The sequence below is a fragment of the Vitis riparia genome, chromosome 1, assembly GCF_004353265.1.
Source record: "Vitis riparia cultivar Riparia Gloire de Montpellier isolate 1030 chromosome 1, EGFV_Vit.rip_1.0, whole genome shotgun sequence".
In the NCBI taxonomy this organism is placed as follows: Eukaryota; Viridiplantae; Streptophyta; class Magnoliopsida; order Vitales; family Vitaceae; genus Vitis; species Vitis riparia.
In genome coordinates, this window is record NC_048431.1 from 2,032,174 (window position 1) to 2,050,725 (window position 18,552).

Below are 18,552 nucleotides of genomic sequence, written 5' to 3' on the forward strand. Positions count from 1 at the left end.
TATGTGGAATTCCATCTAATGGCCATATCCAAATTTATATTTTTTCTTTTCATATTTAACATTTTGCAACAATGAAAAAATAATTCATGTTTTGCTTGAGAACTATTAATACTATATGCAATGTCTCTAAATTTTTCCAATGTACTATCAATATTTTTTAATCCATCATTTACAATTAAATTTAAAATATGTGCACAACAACGCACATGAAATATTTTAGCATGATCTTCTTTTACTTGCCATTATAGTTTTAATCTATGTATTGCTGCATCATTATTAACAGCATTATCTAATGTTATTGTCAATATTTTATCATGAATGCTTAAATCTATAATTTCATCATTTATTAAAGATGTTATATTTTTACCACTATGTGGAGCATTTATTAATTTAAATGAAATTATTCTTTTATTTAATTTCCATTCATTATCAATGTAGTGAGCAGTTATACATAAAAAACCAGTGTGAGTTAAAGATGTCCAAATATCAGATGTTAAACAAATATTTCTTTCAAAATTTGCAAAAAAAAATTTTAAAATTTCTTTTTGTGTATAAAATTTTTTCATAATATCTCTTTTAACTGTATTTTCAGACCAACATTTAAATTGAGGATTAATACCTCGTTGAATTGTTCCTACAAAATCATGAATTTCCATCATGTTGAAAGGTTGTTCTGCTCTTATTATATAATCAATCATTTCTTCACGATAGTTAGATTCATCATAAGAAAATGTTTTTAAATTTCCACTTTCATTTTTACCTAATTGCATATAATTTCTAATATCTACATTATTTTTAGTTTTACAATTTTCATGATGTCTTTTTAAATGACTTGTGCATGCATTTGAGCCACCAGTAAGAAATTTATTACAAATTTTACATTTTGCTTTTATTTATTTTTTATTATTTTCTAAAATTATTTCTATTCTATAAAAAAAATTCCATATATTTAAAGTAAATTTTTTGTTTGATGATATTTCATCACATAGACTAGATGAAGAAGCACTTGTCATATTATAATTATTGATAAAATATTATGTCAAAAATAATAAAGTAATAAATATAAAAAAAAATGTAACAAAAAAATAAAGTAGTAGGGGTGAAGTATGTTACTCAGTTAGAGAACCGATGCAGAAATTCCTAGCAAATTTGAACTCTTGGAGCCACCAATGCTTGTTTTGCACCACCAACAATATTGTATAATTTGATGAAAAAATGAAAAGGAAGAAGATGTATTTATAGGAAGGTTAAAAAAAAAAATTAAAAAAAAATTGACCATGTGATCGTTGGAGCCTTTAATTTTTTTTTAAAAAATAATATACTTTATTTTTATATACATATAACTAACTCAATTAATAAAAATAAAAAGAATGTAGTTTAGTTGGTTAACGCCTCAAGATTTAAGCATGAGGGGAGGGGTTCGAATCCCCCCCTCTCCCTTCCCTTGGTTTCATTTTGACTTTAATAAAAAAGCCCGCCCACTAGCCCGCCAACCCGCGGGCCTACCATTTTAGCATGGCTCGGCCCGGCCTGGCCCGTTGACCAGTCAACGGGCCCATAGGCCCGGCCCGAGCTGGGCCGCAGGCCTCTTATTTACGGCCCGGCCCGCCTGTTGGAGACCCCTAGTTCTCAATGCATAAGTAAGCCTTTTTTTTTTTAATTGCTTTTGCTGAATGTTTCGTCTTTGGATTGGAGAGAAAAATGAGTAGAGGTGAAGAAGAACTTCACTCAAATCATTCACTAGAACTGAGAAGTCTATAATCATAGAAGTTCTGTTTGTTTTTATAGAAAACAAAATCAGGAAAACCATTGTGAGCATGCTGTGAGACGAGAAAAAATCTAGATTAGATCCCATATAAATGGTACTAGCTATATTATCAATTTTCTATTTGTGTTCTCACTATCAACTATCAAGTTATTAGAAAAACGAGGGTTTGCTTGACAATATCCTCAAAAATATTTCTTAAAAATCAGTTCTTGATAACACATTTTAAAAACAGTTTTCAATTGTTCTTAAAAATAAAATTTTGTTTGAGAATTAAATTTTTTTAGCCTTTATCTCAAGTTTGAAGTTTAAGTGGGGCTTTTGCATTTTTATTTTAAACTTTTTCTCAAATTTAAAATTTAGATGATATTTAGATGAAGCCCTATACTTGATGTTAAAATGCTAGTGGTTTTTAAAAAATATTTAGATATTAAAAAAATTTTACTACATAAAATTTAAATTTTTGAGAGTGATTTTTCAAGATACAAGTCTATTATTTTTTACAAGAAGTTTTTCTTTTTTCAAATAATTATGTAAGTTTTTATTATTTTTTATTTTTAAAAACAGACTCTTATATGTTCTCTTCAAAATTCTAAAAATTTTAGGAAGTGAAAATTTTTAACTTTGTGAAAAATTAAAGAGTTTTTAAGTATAAAGTTTCTAATTTTTATATATATATATTTTTAATTTTTAAAAACAAAAAATAGAAAATACATCCCAACATCATCTTACTACCAATTACTGTTTAATCCTTTATAAATTAATAATTTTTGTACACCCTTAATGAAATAATGTATACCACCATACAACCTTAATGGTGTATCCCAACCCAACACCATTTTACTACCTGAGTTAACAACTATTTACACAAATTTTCTCTATTTAATAAAGAAAATATGGAAAAAATTGGGAACAATCTTCTGCTCTCTAATTCTTCTTACAAAGACAAAAACACTATTTAAGCAATTTAGTGCTTAATTTTAGATCAAAACGGGTTTTGTCCACACAATTTTTCCAATAAAAAGAAATTAGTCTTCTTTTTCTTTAAGAAGTTTTCAAATCTCATCTTTGATTCTTTAAGAAATCTTGAGTTTTTAAATTTTCTTTAAGAGCTATCCAAATTTTCTTTAATCTAATGTATTTTGGGATGAGAAGAACCTCTCTTTGAGATAATTATCATATTTATTATGATAATTATTATTTATTTTAATTATCATTAGTTATCATGATAATTATGATAATTAAATTTTCATAAGATATTAATTATCATAATTATACTATTTATTTGATTTTTTTATCAGATTAGTTTATATTATTAGCTAATTATTGACACGTGGTAATTAATAAGGAGATAAAATTTCTCTCTCTACAGTAATGATAAAAAAATCAAATAACAAAAGTACAAAACTAAGAGAATAAGAATAAGACGCATCCCAAAAGTTAATTGTAACAATGAAAACAATTCCATCGTCACCAATAAACAAAATATAAAAATTAAATTAGGAAACTAATTAATAGCATGGTGGGGCCACATAGCCACATGGCTGGAGATAAGAGACTTATAAATATATATATATATATATATATATATATGATAAGAATGTAACTTGGAAAGCGGAAGACAGTTCATAACAATAACAATAGGATGCGAGAAAGCAGAGTCTGAGCTGGCCTATTTCAAATAGTAGAAATTTTAGGAGGAATATTCATTACGATTAATTATTAATTTTAAAATATTGTAAAACCCCATATTTGAAAAAACAATCTCCATTTATTAAAAATTGTAAATATAATATTAATTTGAGATAATTATATCCATATTTTTTTTAAAAATAAAATAAAATTGGATATAAGATGAGGATTAAAAAATTGATGGAGGATATTTTTGTAACAAAAAAATATATTTTATTTTCTTAAATAATAAAAATTATTCTTTTAAATATAAGTTCGTTTTATCTTTTTAATAAAATAATTCTTGTTTTATTACAATATTTAATTTACATTATATAAAATATAAATTAATAACTACCCAATATGAAATTAAATTTATACTAATCTCTCTAAATAATACTCACTATTAGAATCATAAAAAGAAAGTTTGTTGGAGGCCCCCCTTTTTTTTTTTCCTTTATTATATTATATAAATAACTATTTTTCCTTAATCTATATCCTAAAAAAGGAAGCCATTTGGACTTCCCTTACGTCCAACATCCTTTTTTTTTTTCTAAAAATAAAAAATAAAAAATTAATATATGCGTATATATAAAATGACATTTTTATCCTTCTCTTCAACCTCATTTCTTTCCCTCCAAAAATCCGGCGCTTGTTTCATCATTCTTTTCCTCAGACTCTTCCGCTCCCTTCTCTCATTTTCCAATTTTTTTTTGGTGTGGTTTTTAATAATATGTAGCGGAGACGAATACGAAGAGCTCTAGGTAAAATGACGTAGGTACCCTTCTTAACCTTGTGTTTCTGCGTCCTTCCAGTTGAGCGGTCAGAGAGTATATAAGACTTCCATGGTACACGAATCACCTGATTGTTATCCAATCCTGCCGTGGCTGATTCGTTATTAGGTTTTGAACCCGAATTCATATTCCACATACCCACTATAAAAGCCTTCTGCAATTCAAATTCTTGTAAGTATAAAAAAATAGTAGGGTTTTCTCAGATTCAGTGAGAGGCTATAGAACGAGAGAGAGCAATGGAGAGGAGAAGGCATGAACATGATTTCGAAGAAGAGTGGAGGGAGGCGGGAATTTCGAGAGGGTATTCTTACACTGACTACAACGTCAATGGCCGCAATATAGAGCGCATCGTAGAACCGGAAACGGTGGAGCAGGTGTTCAAGAACCTGGAGGTGCCGTCATGGAGGAAGCAGATAACGATTAGGGCAATGGTGACCAGCATCGTTCTCAGCTTTGTCTTCAACTTCGTAATCTGCAAGCTTAGTCTCACCACTGGTATCATTCCCTCTTTCAACGTCGCTGCGGGGCTTCTCGGCTTCGCCTTCGTCAAAGCCTGGGTTTCGCTCATTGAAAAGTTCGGACTCTTGAAGCAGCCTTTCACTCGACAGGAGAACACTGTCATTCAGACTTGCGTGGTAGCCTCCTCCGGGATTGCTTTTAACAGTATGTTCTCATTTATCCGATTCTTTGAAGTCGTGCCTCCCAGGTTCAGATTGAGCTCGAAAGCAAAAATAATTTCTTTTCTTAGATACCGTCAATCAGAAGCTTGAATTTAGAAGATAATAATATTTGCGATTGAGTATGAATTGTTTTTCTTTTCTTTTTGTTCTATATATGTCTACAATCCTCTGTCTTGGCATGTGATCATGGCCTAAATTGCTATGAAATTGTTTCCAAGTGTGTCTACTAGAATTATCATTGTAAAGGATGCCAATTTGTTAACCTTTTGGACATAATTATCAGATGGAACTTCAAGTTATTTGTTGGCAATGAGCTCAATCGTGGCTGATCAGGCGGATAGGGACATTCCAACCAATGTGAAGTCTCTCTCTCTTGGTTGGATAATTGGGTTTCTCCTTACTGTGAGCTTCGTTGGCCTTTTCTTAATGGTTCCCTTGACAGAGGTTAGAATTCCTAAGCTTTCATTAATTTATTTACTTTTAACTCTTTTCTCACTTCCTTGTTTATTAATTATAAATCTAAAATTCCCTCAGATGATGATCATCAAGTATAAGTTGACATATCCAACTGGAACTGCAACTGCCTACCTTATCAATAGCTTTCACACTCCAAGAGGAGCCAAGCTAGCAGGGTAAGTAATTGATTCTGGTTCTTTGTTATTCTTTTATGGGGACGACTTTTCTCTCCTTTTTCTGTATTTAAATTGCTCCCTTTTTATTGGGTTGCCTCCTTATCGGTATAAATTCACACATTCTCATGGATGCAGGCAGCAAGTTTCTGCGCTCTTCAAAAGCTTCTGTTTCAGTTTTGCATTCGCATCTTTTCAGTGGTTTTTCAAGTCTGGAAGCGACTGTGGGTTCAGTAGCTTCCCTACATTTGGTCTCCAAGCATACTCTCATAGGTTTGTCTTTTCCTTTTTCATGTTTTTGTTTACCATGAAAGTGAATTTGCTGCTTGTTGGAGATGATAATCAATGTTTTATAGATGTCTTCTCTTTATGGATTACACTTATTTATCATGGCATCTTAACAGAAGCTTTCAAAAATTTCAACTAGAAATTGGAATTTTCTCTGGCTGGAATCTCAAGATCTCAAATGCTTCATAGCAAAGCAGAAAAATAAAATTGGGAGGTCAGTGTGTGACTTGGAAATTTTTGTCTTGCTGCAGGTTCTACTTTGATTTCTCATCCACATACGTTGGTGTTGGAATGATTTGCCCTTATATGGTAAATGTATCTTTACTTCTGGGTTCTGTCTTGTCGTGGGGAATAATGTGGCCATTGATTGAAAAGAAGGCAGGCATCTGGTACAGTGCCGACTTGCCTGCTAACAGTCTTCATGGCATCCAAGGATATAGGGTATTCTTTCTTACATCTGCTATAAATTTTCTACTTCAACTACTAATTAACATATGGTAATATATGTTAATGAGCATAATACGGATATCGAGTCCAAATCTTGTAAGCTTAAACTTTTAGAAAATTGGTAATTCAACGTGGTATCAGAGTTTGATTTAATGGGATTTCCTCTCCATAATTTGGAAAATCGGTAGTTATTGTTACATATTTTGTTTCATTTGATCTTATAACAGGTATTTCTGGCTATTGCCATGATGCTGGGCGACGGGCTTTACCATGTTGTCTATATAATGGTGAAAACCATGGTAAATATCATACAGCAGCATAGCATGAAGAGGAAAGAAGCAACAGTCATTAATACTCACTTCAGCAATCAGACGCTAGAGTTCATGTTGGAAAATTTCGATGAGAGACGCAGGAAAGAGTTTTTCTTAAAAGATCAGATACCTTCATGGGTTGCTATCCCTGGGTACATTTGCCTTGCCGGCTTATCCATTGGCGTAATACCCGTTATCTTCCCGCAACTCAAACCGTATCATGTACTCGTTGCTTACCTTATGGCTCCCATTTTGGCCTTCTGCAATGCCTATGGATGTGGACTCACTGACTGGTCTCTAGCCTCCAACTATGGCAAGATGGCAATCATGGTCTTCAGCTCTTGGGTCGGTCTTGAGAATGGTGGGGTTCTTGCTGGTCTAGCTTCTTGTGGGGTGATAATGAGCATTGTATCTACAGCTTCTGATCTGATGCAAGACTTCAAGACGGGATATCTCACGCTTGCATCCCCTCGCTCTATGTTCTTCAGCCAAGTCTTTGGAACCGCCATAGGATGTCTCTTCTCCCCTCTGATCTTCTGGTTTTTCTACAAGGCTTACTCAGTAGGCGACCCTACCGGCTCCTACCCAGCACCTTATGGCCCCATGTACCGCGGCATGGCGCTTCTTGGAGTGGAAGGCGTAGCCTCCCTCCCCAAAAATTGCCTCGAATTTGCAATCTGGTTTTTTGTTGCAGCCCTTCTTATAAATCTGATAACCCATCTCTTCCAGCGCTATGAAACCAGGTACAGGATCTATAGATTCATTCCTAGCCCAATGTGCATAGCCATACCTTTCTATCTTGGCGGATACTTTTCCATTGATATGTGTATTGGGAGCTTGATTCTTCTCTTCTGGGGTATGAAGAACAAGCAGATGGCCAATGACTTCGGCCCTGCTGTGGCATCTGGCCTTATCTGTGGTGAGTCTTTGTGGGGTGTACCTGCAGCTATGCTCTCTCTTGCTGGCCTCAAAGCTCCAATTTGCATGAAGTTCCTTTCAGCCTCTACCAACAATAAAATGGATGCCATCTTGAGTGGTCTTTGAAATTATTTCCTTTTGTTTATTCTAAATTATATCTCACATTCTTCCATTTTACTGAACCATTTCTGGTGAATTTCACTTGTATTGTATATAACTTGCTATTTATTTCATTTCCCACATGGACACACAATGTGGGAGGGATTCTTACGAAGGCAATTGATGAAACCATACTACAAATTAAATGGTTTCAAACTCTACGTTCCATTAATAATCTCACCTATGCCCAAACTTATTCAGATCCTGGCTCCACTTTTTTACACTTACCACCTTACAATCTATTGAATACTCTTAAAAAAAATGTTAATATTAAGAGTATCTTTTACAATGATCTTAGAATATACTATGCTTTCGAAGGAAAATTAGATATTCAAAAAAATTTAAAAAGCATTTTTATAAAATTAAAAAATCACTTATAGTGCTTCATGGGTGAGCACTTGATATGTGAATCTTCTAAACATTTTTCTAGAGACAACGTTTTCATTAAAAACATTTTAAATAAAAACATTGTAAAATAAATATTAAACTTAATAACTCAAAATGAAATTAATTAGATAAAAAAAATATGGCCAAATACAAGGAAATGTAACTTATCTATTAAATTGGATTATTATAAAAATATAAGGAATTTTTTTTTTTTTACTCGTGATGACGTGTGATCATCATTATTTGATAACAAATGATTCTATTTGATTTTGGTAAAAAATTATAACAAATAATAAAAGTTTTGATTCGATATATTTTTAGGGATTGTTTGGTACATGAGAATGAAGAGTGGAAATGTATATCTCATTCTTTTTCTCATTTATTCCTATATTTGAATAATTTAAATGATGATATAAATAGAATTTAATGGAAATGAAATTCCATAAATAAGTCTTATCTAATTTGAAGTTCATTTGCCTAGTAAAAAAATGGAAAATAATGACTAATTTTTATGTAGAAAAGAAATAATAGAGTTGTTTTAGATTAATTTTTATTCATAAATTTTTAATATTAATTGATTTATTATTTGAATTTTAAGTTATTTTTTAAAAATTATAAACTTGTTAATAAATTTAACGCATTAAATCTTGCTTATCAAGTAGACTTTGATTTGAAATTTATTTACTTAATAAATTTTTTTAAAGAAGTTAAAAGAAATTTAGAAAAACATGTATAATTTTAATAAAGACATATTTGAAGATTTTTTGTAACCGTGCGAACAGAAAAAAAATGATATCGTTTTCAAATTTATTTATTTTTTATGGTTTTTTCTTTTTAGTTTTCTATGTTTTCCATTTATTTTTAAAAATCGATAAAAACAACTTTTATTTGTTTTTTACTTTACTTTATTTTTAAAAACTATTTTTAGAGAACAATCACCATGTGTTAGAAAATTGAGAAATAATTTCTTTGTTGTAATATTTATTTATTTATTTTTATCTTTATTCAATATCTTAAAGAGACAACTACAATAAAGAGGTTGTTAAGGTGATGATAGCTCTAAAGTCTTGTGAAATGGTTGAGCAAGTTTCAAAATTCCTTTCAAAGATATAGACACATTTTATGAGTAAAAAATGCCCTTAATAGAGTTTTTTTTAAAAAATACACATGGTGATAAACTGGGGTGACAATTATTTAATTGAAATGAGACCAAAATATGTTAAACTCCCCAATACGGCTTATAATTTTAAAACTCAAAATTTCAAAAATGTCAAAATATCCATCATTACCTTAAAATTTAAAATAATTTTCTTATTACCATAGAATGTAAATTTTTTGAAAATTAAGGTTTCTTTTATATATATATATAATTGTTTTTAAAAATAGAAAGTAATAATAATTTTGTAACTTAAAAAATAAAAATTCTTATGTGAAAAATATAAGCTTGTTTTATATCTATGGAAATTACTTAAAAAATTTTTTAAATGTGAGATAGTAAAAAAATTTAAATACCTCATTTTTAACATATTTTTTAAAATCATTACCAAGCTTATGGAAGTTATTATCATTTTCGTTTTTCAAATTAAATATGTTAATTTTTCTATTTATTTTAACAATACTTACAAATAAAATGAAAGGCAAAAAAAAATTAAAATTATCATTTTTTTCTTCCATTTTTAATTTTATCTCAAAAAATAACAATCTATTTTAAAATAATTGTATTTTTTAAAATTTGAAAACAAATTACAAATAAGATGATGAATTGAAGACCACCCGATTGGTTGAGGTGATCTATGAGATGGGGTTTGTAGGACGAAGATAATGGAGACTTGGATTAGGAAAGGATTAGAACCAGGGATACAAAGATAAGAGAAGGGAATGAAAAAGGAAAGTATTGGTTGATAAAGAAATTAAAATTAAAGTATACATGCTTAAATATAGAAATTTCAATTAAAGAAGTAGCATATAATTTTCCTTTCTAAATAGTTTGAAAGAACAGCTTTGAATTCTTTGGCAAATATTTTCCCTAAAATGACCATTTTTAGCATTTATTCCCTTGCTAAAAAACATAAAAATAGGTACTTGTAGGTTGTACTTAATAATTGTCAATGGTATGGAAAATGTAGTAATAAGACAAGGGAGAATTAAGAAAACATTTGTGTGAAAATACAAAAATAATATCTTACCAAATTATGTTTAATAATAAATTTGAAAAATTGCTTGAATGTGAGAGGTGGGATTAAAAAAAAAAAAAAAAAACAATTTAATGTTTTTAAAATAGGTAGGGTATTTTTCCTAATATGCTACTTTATCCCTTTTAATCCAATAAAGCCTGAATTAAGTCCTTGTTTGGTTGATTACGGAAAGTTCCCAGCAAACCCTGCTAGTTATAGATCATTGATGTTATGAGATGAAACCAACAAACGGACGTTTTGTCTGTTCACACCTCAGAAAAATGGCATGCAGCCAAACAGGTCACAGCTTCCACACTTAGACTCTGGAATGCAAAACCCTTTATAAATTGTAGACAGAAACCCAAATTCTCATCATCACCATCCGTGGTCTCTACATTCCAAAACCATGGTTACCCATAACGCTGAGAGAGGCTTCCACGGCGACAGCCATGAGAACGCCACCTTCGCCGTCGAGGAAACTCCGTCAAGCGGGACTATGATGATAGAGAACGAACGTTATGGCGATGGTGAAGGTGGTGGTGATTCAGATGATAAGTCGCTGTCGGTGGAGATGCTGTTTAAGGGGAAGGTGGTGCCTTCCTGGAGGGAGCAGCTGACTATTAGGGCTTTTGTCGTGAGCTTCGTGTTGGGTGTGCTCTTCACTTTTATAGTGATGAAGCTCAATTTGACCACTGGGATTATTCCTTCTCTGAATGTTTCCGCTGGGCTGTTGGGGTTCTTCTTCGTGAAGTCATGGGCCAAGTTCATGGAGAAGTCTGGGATGTTGAAGCAGCCCTTCACCAGACAGGAGAACACCGTTATTCAGACTTGTGTCGTCGCCACCTCCGGCATCGCCTTCAGCGGTATAAAAATTTTCTTACCTTTTTTTCTGGCCAACCAAACATGTGAATGTTAGATTTTCTAAAAAATGATTTATGCAGTCTGATTTAAGATTAATTTCATCATCTCTATTATTATTATTATTATTGTTATTATTATTAAATGTTGGAAATGAATTGAATAAGCATGGTTTGTCTCACTTGCCTACAGCACGTGAACGGAGGAAAGGAATTTAATTTTTTGGGTTCAAATCATACTCTTAGAAAATATAATGTAAAAATGTTTTTAATTTTTCAAAAATTAGACGAAAAAGTATTATTTCCCTGAGAAAAGATATGATATTTGTGGGTCTTGGTTTAAAAAATTTGGGGTGTTTTGGTTTGAAAGTGAGGGAATCTTATTTTACCCAAAAAGAAAAAGGAAAGAAAATTTGTTCATCCATATATCCATATTTTAATTTATTTTTACCAAAAAAGGAAAATAATCTTATTTTACCAGAAAAAGAAATTTTGAATTTTATGGGAGAATCCTATTTTACAAAAAAAATAAAATTTGAATTATATGAAAGAGGCGTTCATAAACCTCATATAATTGATGATCAAATTTTAAGTTTAGGGTAGTTAATAAAAAATCTAATGATAGTTGGACTGATCCTATTATCAATTGGGCCTTCTTTTATTTTTAGTTTTAGTTTTTTTGATATGTGATTAAAAAATAATTTTTTAATTTTAAAAACAAAAAACTATTTTTAGAATTCCTATTTCATTGTTGTTAAAAACAGAAAGTTATACTTAAAAATTATTAATATTGTTTGATCATGAAAACAATTTTTTTTAAATAAAGTAAAATGGAGAATAATTTTTATAAAATAAGTAGAAATTATTTTTATCAGATCAAATTATATTTGATACATAAAATTTATTAACTTTTAAAGTAAGTTGAAATTTTAAAAGTAATTTAATTAATACTAAATAGTCGTAAAACTTAATAACATAAGTAAGTTATAAACAAAAAATACATTAGATTCGTTCATGAATTTAATAATTTTTAAAAATCAATTAATATAATAAATTTATAGATAAGAATCGATTTAAAACAACTTTATTATTTTTCTTTTACATGTTCAAAAAATTAAACTTTATTAATTATTATTTTTAAATAAAATATTATAAAAAATTATCATTTAAAATTATTATTATTATTCCTTTTTAACAAAAAAACTATGAAGATGTTAACAACGTTATATTTCTAACATATGCTAAAATAATATATTTGTTATAAAAAATATAATTTATGATTTTATTATTATTTATGTTTTACAAAAAATTTATTTGTAATTATAAAACTATTTTTATTTTTAATGAATTTGAATTAAATTTAATTTATATTATATAAGTTGAATTTGTAATGCTTTTATAAATCCAAAACAAAAAATATTTTTTTAAAAAAATTATTCAAACAAGTTTTTTATTTTTAAAAACTATTTTTAAAATAATTTCTCATATACCCTTATTTTTATAAAACACTAGAAACTATTTTTTTAATTTAAAAATAATTTTAAAAAACAAGTTTCACAAAACACGAGAAATCGATCCCTTAGATTTTTGTTTTCTAGGCCAGCAGCCCTGTGGAGATTTTTGAAGAGACCATTTGATGACGCTTTGCTTGCTGACAATGTTAAGTAATGATTCGAATGAAAACAGGAGGCTTTGGGAGCTACCTCTTTGGAATGAGCTCCATTGTGGCAGGTCAGTCAGCAAAGTCCAACGATGCCCAGAACACTAAGGATCCAAGATTGCCTTGGATAATTGGGTTTCTGTTTGCCGTTAGTTTCCTTGGTCTCTTCTCCGTTTTGCCTCTTCGAAAGGTACATTTACCAAAATCCAAACAAAATTATATGTTCATTACTAATTTTTCTGTATGCATTTGCTCGTAAGATTTTGAGTTAGTAATTGAATTTTGGGTTTCCAGATCATGATTATAGACTACAAATTGACATACCCTAGTGGCACTGCAACTGCTCACCTTATCAACAGCTTCCATACTCCTCAAGGAGCCAAGCTAGCCAAGTATGCCATTCTCTTTTGCAGTGTTTTATTACTGGACACGCGTCAAGATTACAAACATGAAACTCTAATCCTTTTCATTGCCCCTTGTTGATTCTAGGAAACAAGTAAGAACTTTGGGCAAGTTTTTCTCCTTCAGCTTTCTGTGGGGTTTCTTCCAATGGTTCTTTACTGCTGGGGATGGATGTGGATTTGTAAACTTCCCCACATTTGGCCTGAAAGCCTTTGACAACAGGTACTTGGCCTTTGACAATAATGCTATTTTGATTGCTGGAGAGAAGCAGAGGAGAAGCAACGAAAATTGGGTTCTCAAAACAACCATTCTAGGCTTTAGATAGCTGAATGTTTCCAAGATTTCTGTTTTTAATAGAATAGTAATGATCATACATACAATTCTAAGCTACATTCAATACTGAAGTAGTTGCAGGCGTTGCTATAATACTGTAACAGCAATCAGCGTAATATTTGTTTCTTCTACCTCTAAGCATAATGTATTATAACATCTAATGATCTGCCTTGCAATGAAAACAGGTTTTACTTCGACTTCTCAGCTACATATGTTGGCGTAGGGATGATCTGTCCTTACTTAATCAACATATCTGTATTAGTTGGTGCAATTCTGTCATGGGGCCTAATGTGGCCTCTCATAAAAAACAGGAAGGGGGATTGGTACTCATCCAAGCTTAGTGAAAGCAGTCTCCATGGCCTCCAAGGTTACCGGGTATTGTCTTCTTAAGATATCTCAAAACCCCATTTATATTCCCTATCCTACTGCTAAGAGGAAGTCTTCAAAACAGAAATAATCTAGTAGCTGAGGTAACTTATCATAGTTGCTTAATAATTGTAATGCAGGTCTTCATCTCTATTGCAATGATCCTTGGTGATGGCCTCTACAACTTTATCAAGGTTCTTGGCCGAACGATTCAGGGCTTCATCAAACAATATAAAAAGAAGGGAGTTATACCTGTTACTGAACGAGACTCTCCTCAGAAAGTATCCAACTCTTATGATGACGAGGTCCGGACCAAACTCTTCCTCAAGGACGGAATACCAATGTGGGTATCATTCGCTGGCTATGTTGCAATTGCTGCCGTTTCCATGGGAGTAATTCCAAAAATTTTCCATCAGATGAAATGGTACTATGTCCTGGTCATATACATAGTCGCTCCAGCTCTAGCCTTCTGTAATGCATATGGGGCTGGGCTGACTGACTGGTCACTTGCCTCAACTTATGGAAAGCTTGCCATTTTCGCCATTGGAGCATGGGCCGGAGAATCTCATGGAGGTGTCCTTGCAGGTCTTGCCGCATGTGGGGTTATGATGAATATTGTATCAACAGCTTCTGACCTAATGCAGGACTTCAAAACTGGGTACATGACTAGATCTTCCCCCAGATCCATGTTTTTCAGCCAAATAATTGGAACTGCGATGGGCTGCCTCATCTCCCATGTGTCTTTTGGCTCTTCTACAAGGCTTTCAAAGATCTAGGCTCACCGGAGTCACAGTACCCTGCACCTTATGCTGCTGTCTACAGAAGCATGTCAATCCTGGGTGTTGAAGGCTTTGGGGCTTTGCCCGGTCACTGCCTCACCCTTTGCTATGTCTTCTTCTTCGGCGCCATCATTATCAACCTCATCAGGGATACTATTGCAAAGAAGTGGGCAAAGTACATCCCCCTTCCAATGGCCATGGCTATACCATTTTATCTCGGCTCCTACTTTGCCATTGACATGTGCGTTGGAAGCTTGATCCTCTTTATCTGGGGCAAGCTGAACAAGGCCAAGGCAGACGCTTTTGGACCAGCTGTTGCTTCTGGTTTGATATGTGGCGATGGAATATGGACTTTGCCCAGTTCCATCCTAGCTTTGGCTGGGGTGCAACCACCCATCTGCATGAAGTTTCTGTCAAGGGGAACAAACTCCATGGTGGATACATTCTTAAGTCCTTAGTCCCTGTATTCAGTCACTGAACTCTAGTGTTTCCTTTCTCCCTTTCATAAATAACTTCAATAGTCCACTTATCAATATGTGAAGAAGAAAGACTCCAGTGGGTGTTTGTTTTTTTTTAATTTATTGTTGAAGGAGTTTGTTTATAGATTTTAAATGTTTGTTTTTATCTTTTTAACTTATTCTTAAATGTTTTGAGTGGAAAAAGCGACTGTTTTAAACTCCACCAAAACGCGATTTCAACCTTCAATCCTCACCCTTTTCTTGCTTGCTTACTTGTTATCATCCTCCACAACATTCAAAACCAATCCCTCATGCATCCTCCCAAACACCATTCCCATCTACTCTCAACCCAGTATTATCCTCAGAAAAGCGAACCCAATTGGGATTTTCTCACCATGAAACCCAACAGCCCTATTGAACTAACCGAAAATCCTCCTCACCCTCCACACGCCTCGACTACTCCCAACTCAACGACGCCACTACCTTGGGGTCCTTCTCACCAACCAAATCCCCAAACCGATCAAGTACAAGTAGTTAGACAGAGTCACAAAAACGAAGTGTACCCATCAGAATTCAAGAGGTGAAACCTTGAATCAACTCCCAACTTGGTCTCAGAATCAAACACACTACTGGGTTCTTGGTTCACACTAGAAGGTTGGATGGTGGGTATTTTGTATATGAAAGAGTTCAATCCATCAATCCATACAAGTACCCAAAATGCAAGAAAAAATGTTTTTTTTTCTTTTTCTAATGCGACACAAACAAAGCAGAGAAGAGACACAACAGATAGAAAGGATTTGATGGAAAGGAGAACATCCAACATTATGCCATGTGATATTTGAAAATATGTAATTTTCAAATATTACTTTTAAAATTATTAATCTTAAATATTTTATTTTTACCAAAATCCAAACAAACTTACATATTTTTTACTAGGTTTTCTTTATTTCATTGGTGCATTTTTTGCTCTAACTGTTGTAAGATTTTGATTTAGTAATTGAATTTTGGGTTTCCAGATCATGGTTATAGACTACAAATTGACATAACCTAGTGGCACTGCAACTGCCCACCTTATCAACAGCTTCCACACTCCTCAAGGAGCCAAGCTAGCCAAGTATGCCTTTCTCTTTTGCAGTGTTTTATCACTGGACACACATGAAATTCTGATCCTTTTTATTGCCCCTTGTTGATTCTAGGCAACAAGTAAGAACTCTGGGCAAGTTCTTCTCCTTCAGCTTTCTGTGGGGTTTCTTTCAATGGTTCTTTACTGGTGGGGATGGATGTGGATTTTCTAACTTCCCCACATTTGGCCTAGAAGCCTATGAGAACAGGTACTCAAGCAGACCCCTTCATTGAAGTAGCAGCTTGATCTTCTACTACTCGATAATAATGCTATGTTTGATTGGGTTCTTATAACAACCATTCTAGGCTTTAGATAGCTGAGTATTTTCAAGTTTTCCGTTTTTAACAGAACAGTAATAAGATGATCATACATACAATTCTAAGGTACATTCAATACCGAAGTAGTTATAGGGATTGCCATAATAATATAACAACAATCATCATAGTATTTGTTCCTTCTACCTCTATGCCTAAGACTGGTGATATTCTTGATTTACCCTCTAAGGCAATTGTTTTGGTATTCTAACATCTAATGATTTGCCTTGCGATGAGAACAGGTTTTACTTCGACTTCTCAGGTACATTTGTTGGAGTAGGGATGATCTGTCCTTACTTAATCAACGTATCTGTGTTAGTTGGAGCAATTCTGTCATGGGGCCTAATGTGGCCTCTCATAAAAAACAGAAAGGGGGATTGGTACTCAGCCGAGCTTAGTGACAGCAATCTCATGGGCGTCCAAGGTTATCGGGTATTGTCTTCTTAAGATATCTCAAAACCCCAATTTATTTTCCCTATATTACGTCTCAGAGAAAGTTTTGAAAAACATAAATAATCTAGTAGTTGAAGTAACTTATCACTGTTGTTTAATAATTGTACTGCAGGTCTTCCTTTCTATTGCAATGATCCTTGGGGATGGCCTCTACAACTTCGTCAAGGTTCTTGGTCTAACTATTCGGGGCTTCATCAAACAATATAAAAAGATGGAAGTTATACCTGTTACTGAACGAGGCTCTCCTGAGAAAGTATCCAACTCTTACGATGACGAGGTCCGGACCAAACTCTTCCTCAAGGACGGAATCCCATTATGGGTATCAATCGTTGGCTATGTTGCTATTGCTGCCGTTTCCATAGGAGTAATTCCTAAAATTTTCCATCCGATGAAATGGTATTATGTCCTGGTCATATACATCTTTGCCCCAGTTCTAGCCTTCTGTAATGCATATGGGTGTGGGCTGACTGACTGGTCACTTGCCTCCACTTATGGAAAGCTTGCCATCTTCGCCATTGGAGCATGGGCAGGAGAATCTCATGGAGGTGTCCTTGCAGGTCTTGCTGCATGTGGGGTTATGATGAATATTGTGTCAACAGCTTCTGACCTAATGCAGGACTTCAAGACTGGGTACATGACTCTAGCCTCCCCCAGGTCCATGTTTGTGAGCCAAGTGATTGGAACTGCAATGGGCTGCATCATCTCTCCATGCGTCTTTCGGCTCTTCTACAAGGCTTTCGTTGATATAGGCTCACCGCATTCAGATTACCCTGCACCTAATGCTCTTGTCTACAGAAACATGTCAGTCCTGGGTGTTGAAGGCTTTGGGTCCCTGCCCGATCACTGCCTCACCCTTTGCTATATCTTATTCGCCGGCTCCATCGTTATCAACCTCATCAGGGATACTGTTGCAAAGAAGTGGGCAAAGTACATTCCCCTTCCGATGGCCATGGCTATACCATTCTATCTCGGCCCCTACTTTGCCATTGACATGTGCGTTGGAAGCTTGATCCTCTTTATCTGGGGCAAGTTGGACAAGGCCAAGGCAGACGCTTTTGGACCAGCTGTAGCGTCTGGTTTAATATGCCGCGATGGAATATGGAGTTTGCCCAGTTCGATCCTAGCTTTGGCCGGGGTGCAACCACCCATCTGCATGAAGTTTCTATCAAGAGGAACAAATGCCAGGGTGGATCAATTCTTAAGTCCTTAGCCCTCGTATTCAGTCAGTGAACTCCTGTGTTTTCCAGCCCTTTTTCTTCCTGTTATAAATAACTTCAATATTTCCCATATCAATATGTGAAGAAGAAAGAATCTGTTCAATTCAGATCATTTCAGACGCCTTTTCCCATTCCCACATCAATAAAGAATATCTCAACAGTTTGCTTCACCATTTTCCATTGCTGATCACATCCGCTTTGCCCATCACAAAAACTAAGATGCAAAGCATTTCTCTTAGAGCTGAGATGGTTCCAAAATGTGATGTTTGAATTACCCTTTTCCTATTGCTTATCACGGACATAGCTGGGGACCACAAGAATAGGTGGCTAAAAATCAAAGCCCATTCCGCTCAAATAAAAGAAGGAA

General features: G+C 33.4%; 1 protein-coding gene and 2 pseudogenes across 1 annotated transcript; all 3 read left to right on the forward strand.

Moving 5' to 3' along the window:
* The first annotated feature begins 4,335 nt into the window (after positions 1 to 4,335).
* LOC117914558 (probable metal-nicotianamine transporter YSL7) lies at positions 4,336 to 7,629 on the forward strand. Its single transcript, XM_034829919.1, has 6 exons — positions 4,336 to 4,893; positions 5,194 to 5,354; positions 5,445 to 5,542; positions 5,678 to 5,812; positions 6,079 to 6,268; positions 6,502 to 7,629. Exons 1-6 carry the CDS (start codon positions 4,467 to 4,469, stop codon positions 7,627 to 7,629), a joined length of 2,139 nt encoding a protein of 712 aa, XP_034685810.1. The 5' UTR covers positions 4,336 to 4,466.
* A 3,000-nt stretch (positions 7,630 to 10,629) lies between these two features.
* LOC117914564 lies at positions 10,630 to 15,158 on the forward strand (annotated as a pseudogene).
* Positions 15,159 to 15,473: 315 nt separating this feature from the next.
* On the forward strand, positions 15,474 to 18,178 carry LOC117914574 (annotated as a pseudogene).
* The last annotated feature ends 374 nt before the right edge of the window (positions 18,179 to 18,552 follow it).

Bases quoted from the DNA above. Each gene is read 5' to 3' on its own strand.
- LOC117914558 (XM_034829919.1), top strand. From the start codon at position 4,467: ATGGAGAGGAGAAGGCATGAACATGATTTCGAAGAAGAGTGGAGGGAG. The intron at 4,894-5,193 runs GTATGTTCTCAT...CATAATTATCAG, and splicing joins CTCCGGGATTGCTTTTAACA to ATGGAACTTCAAGTTATTTG. The intron at 5,543-5,677 runs GTAAGTAATTGA...TCATGGATGCAG, and splicing joins AGAGGAGCCAAGCTAGCAGG to GCAGCAAGTTTCTGCGCTCT.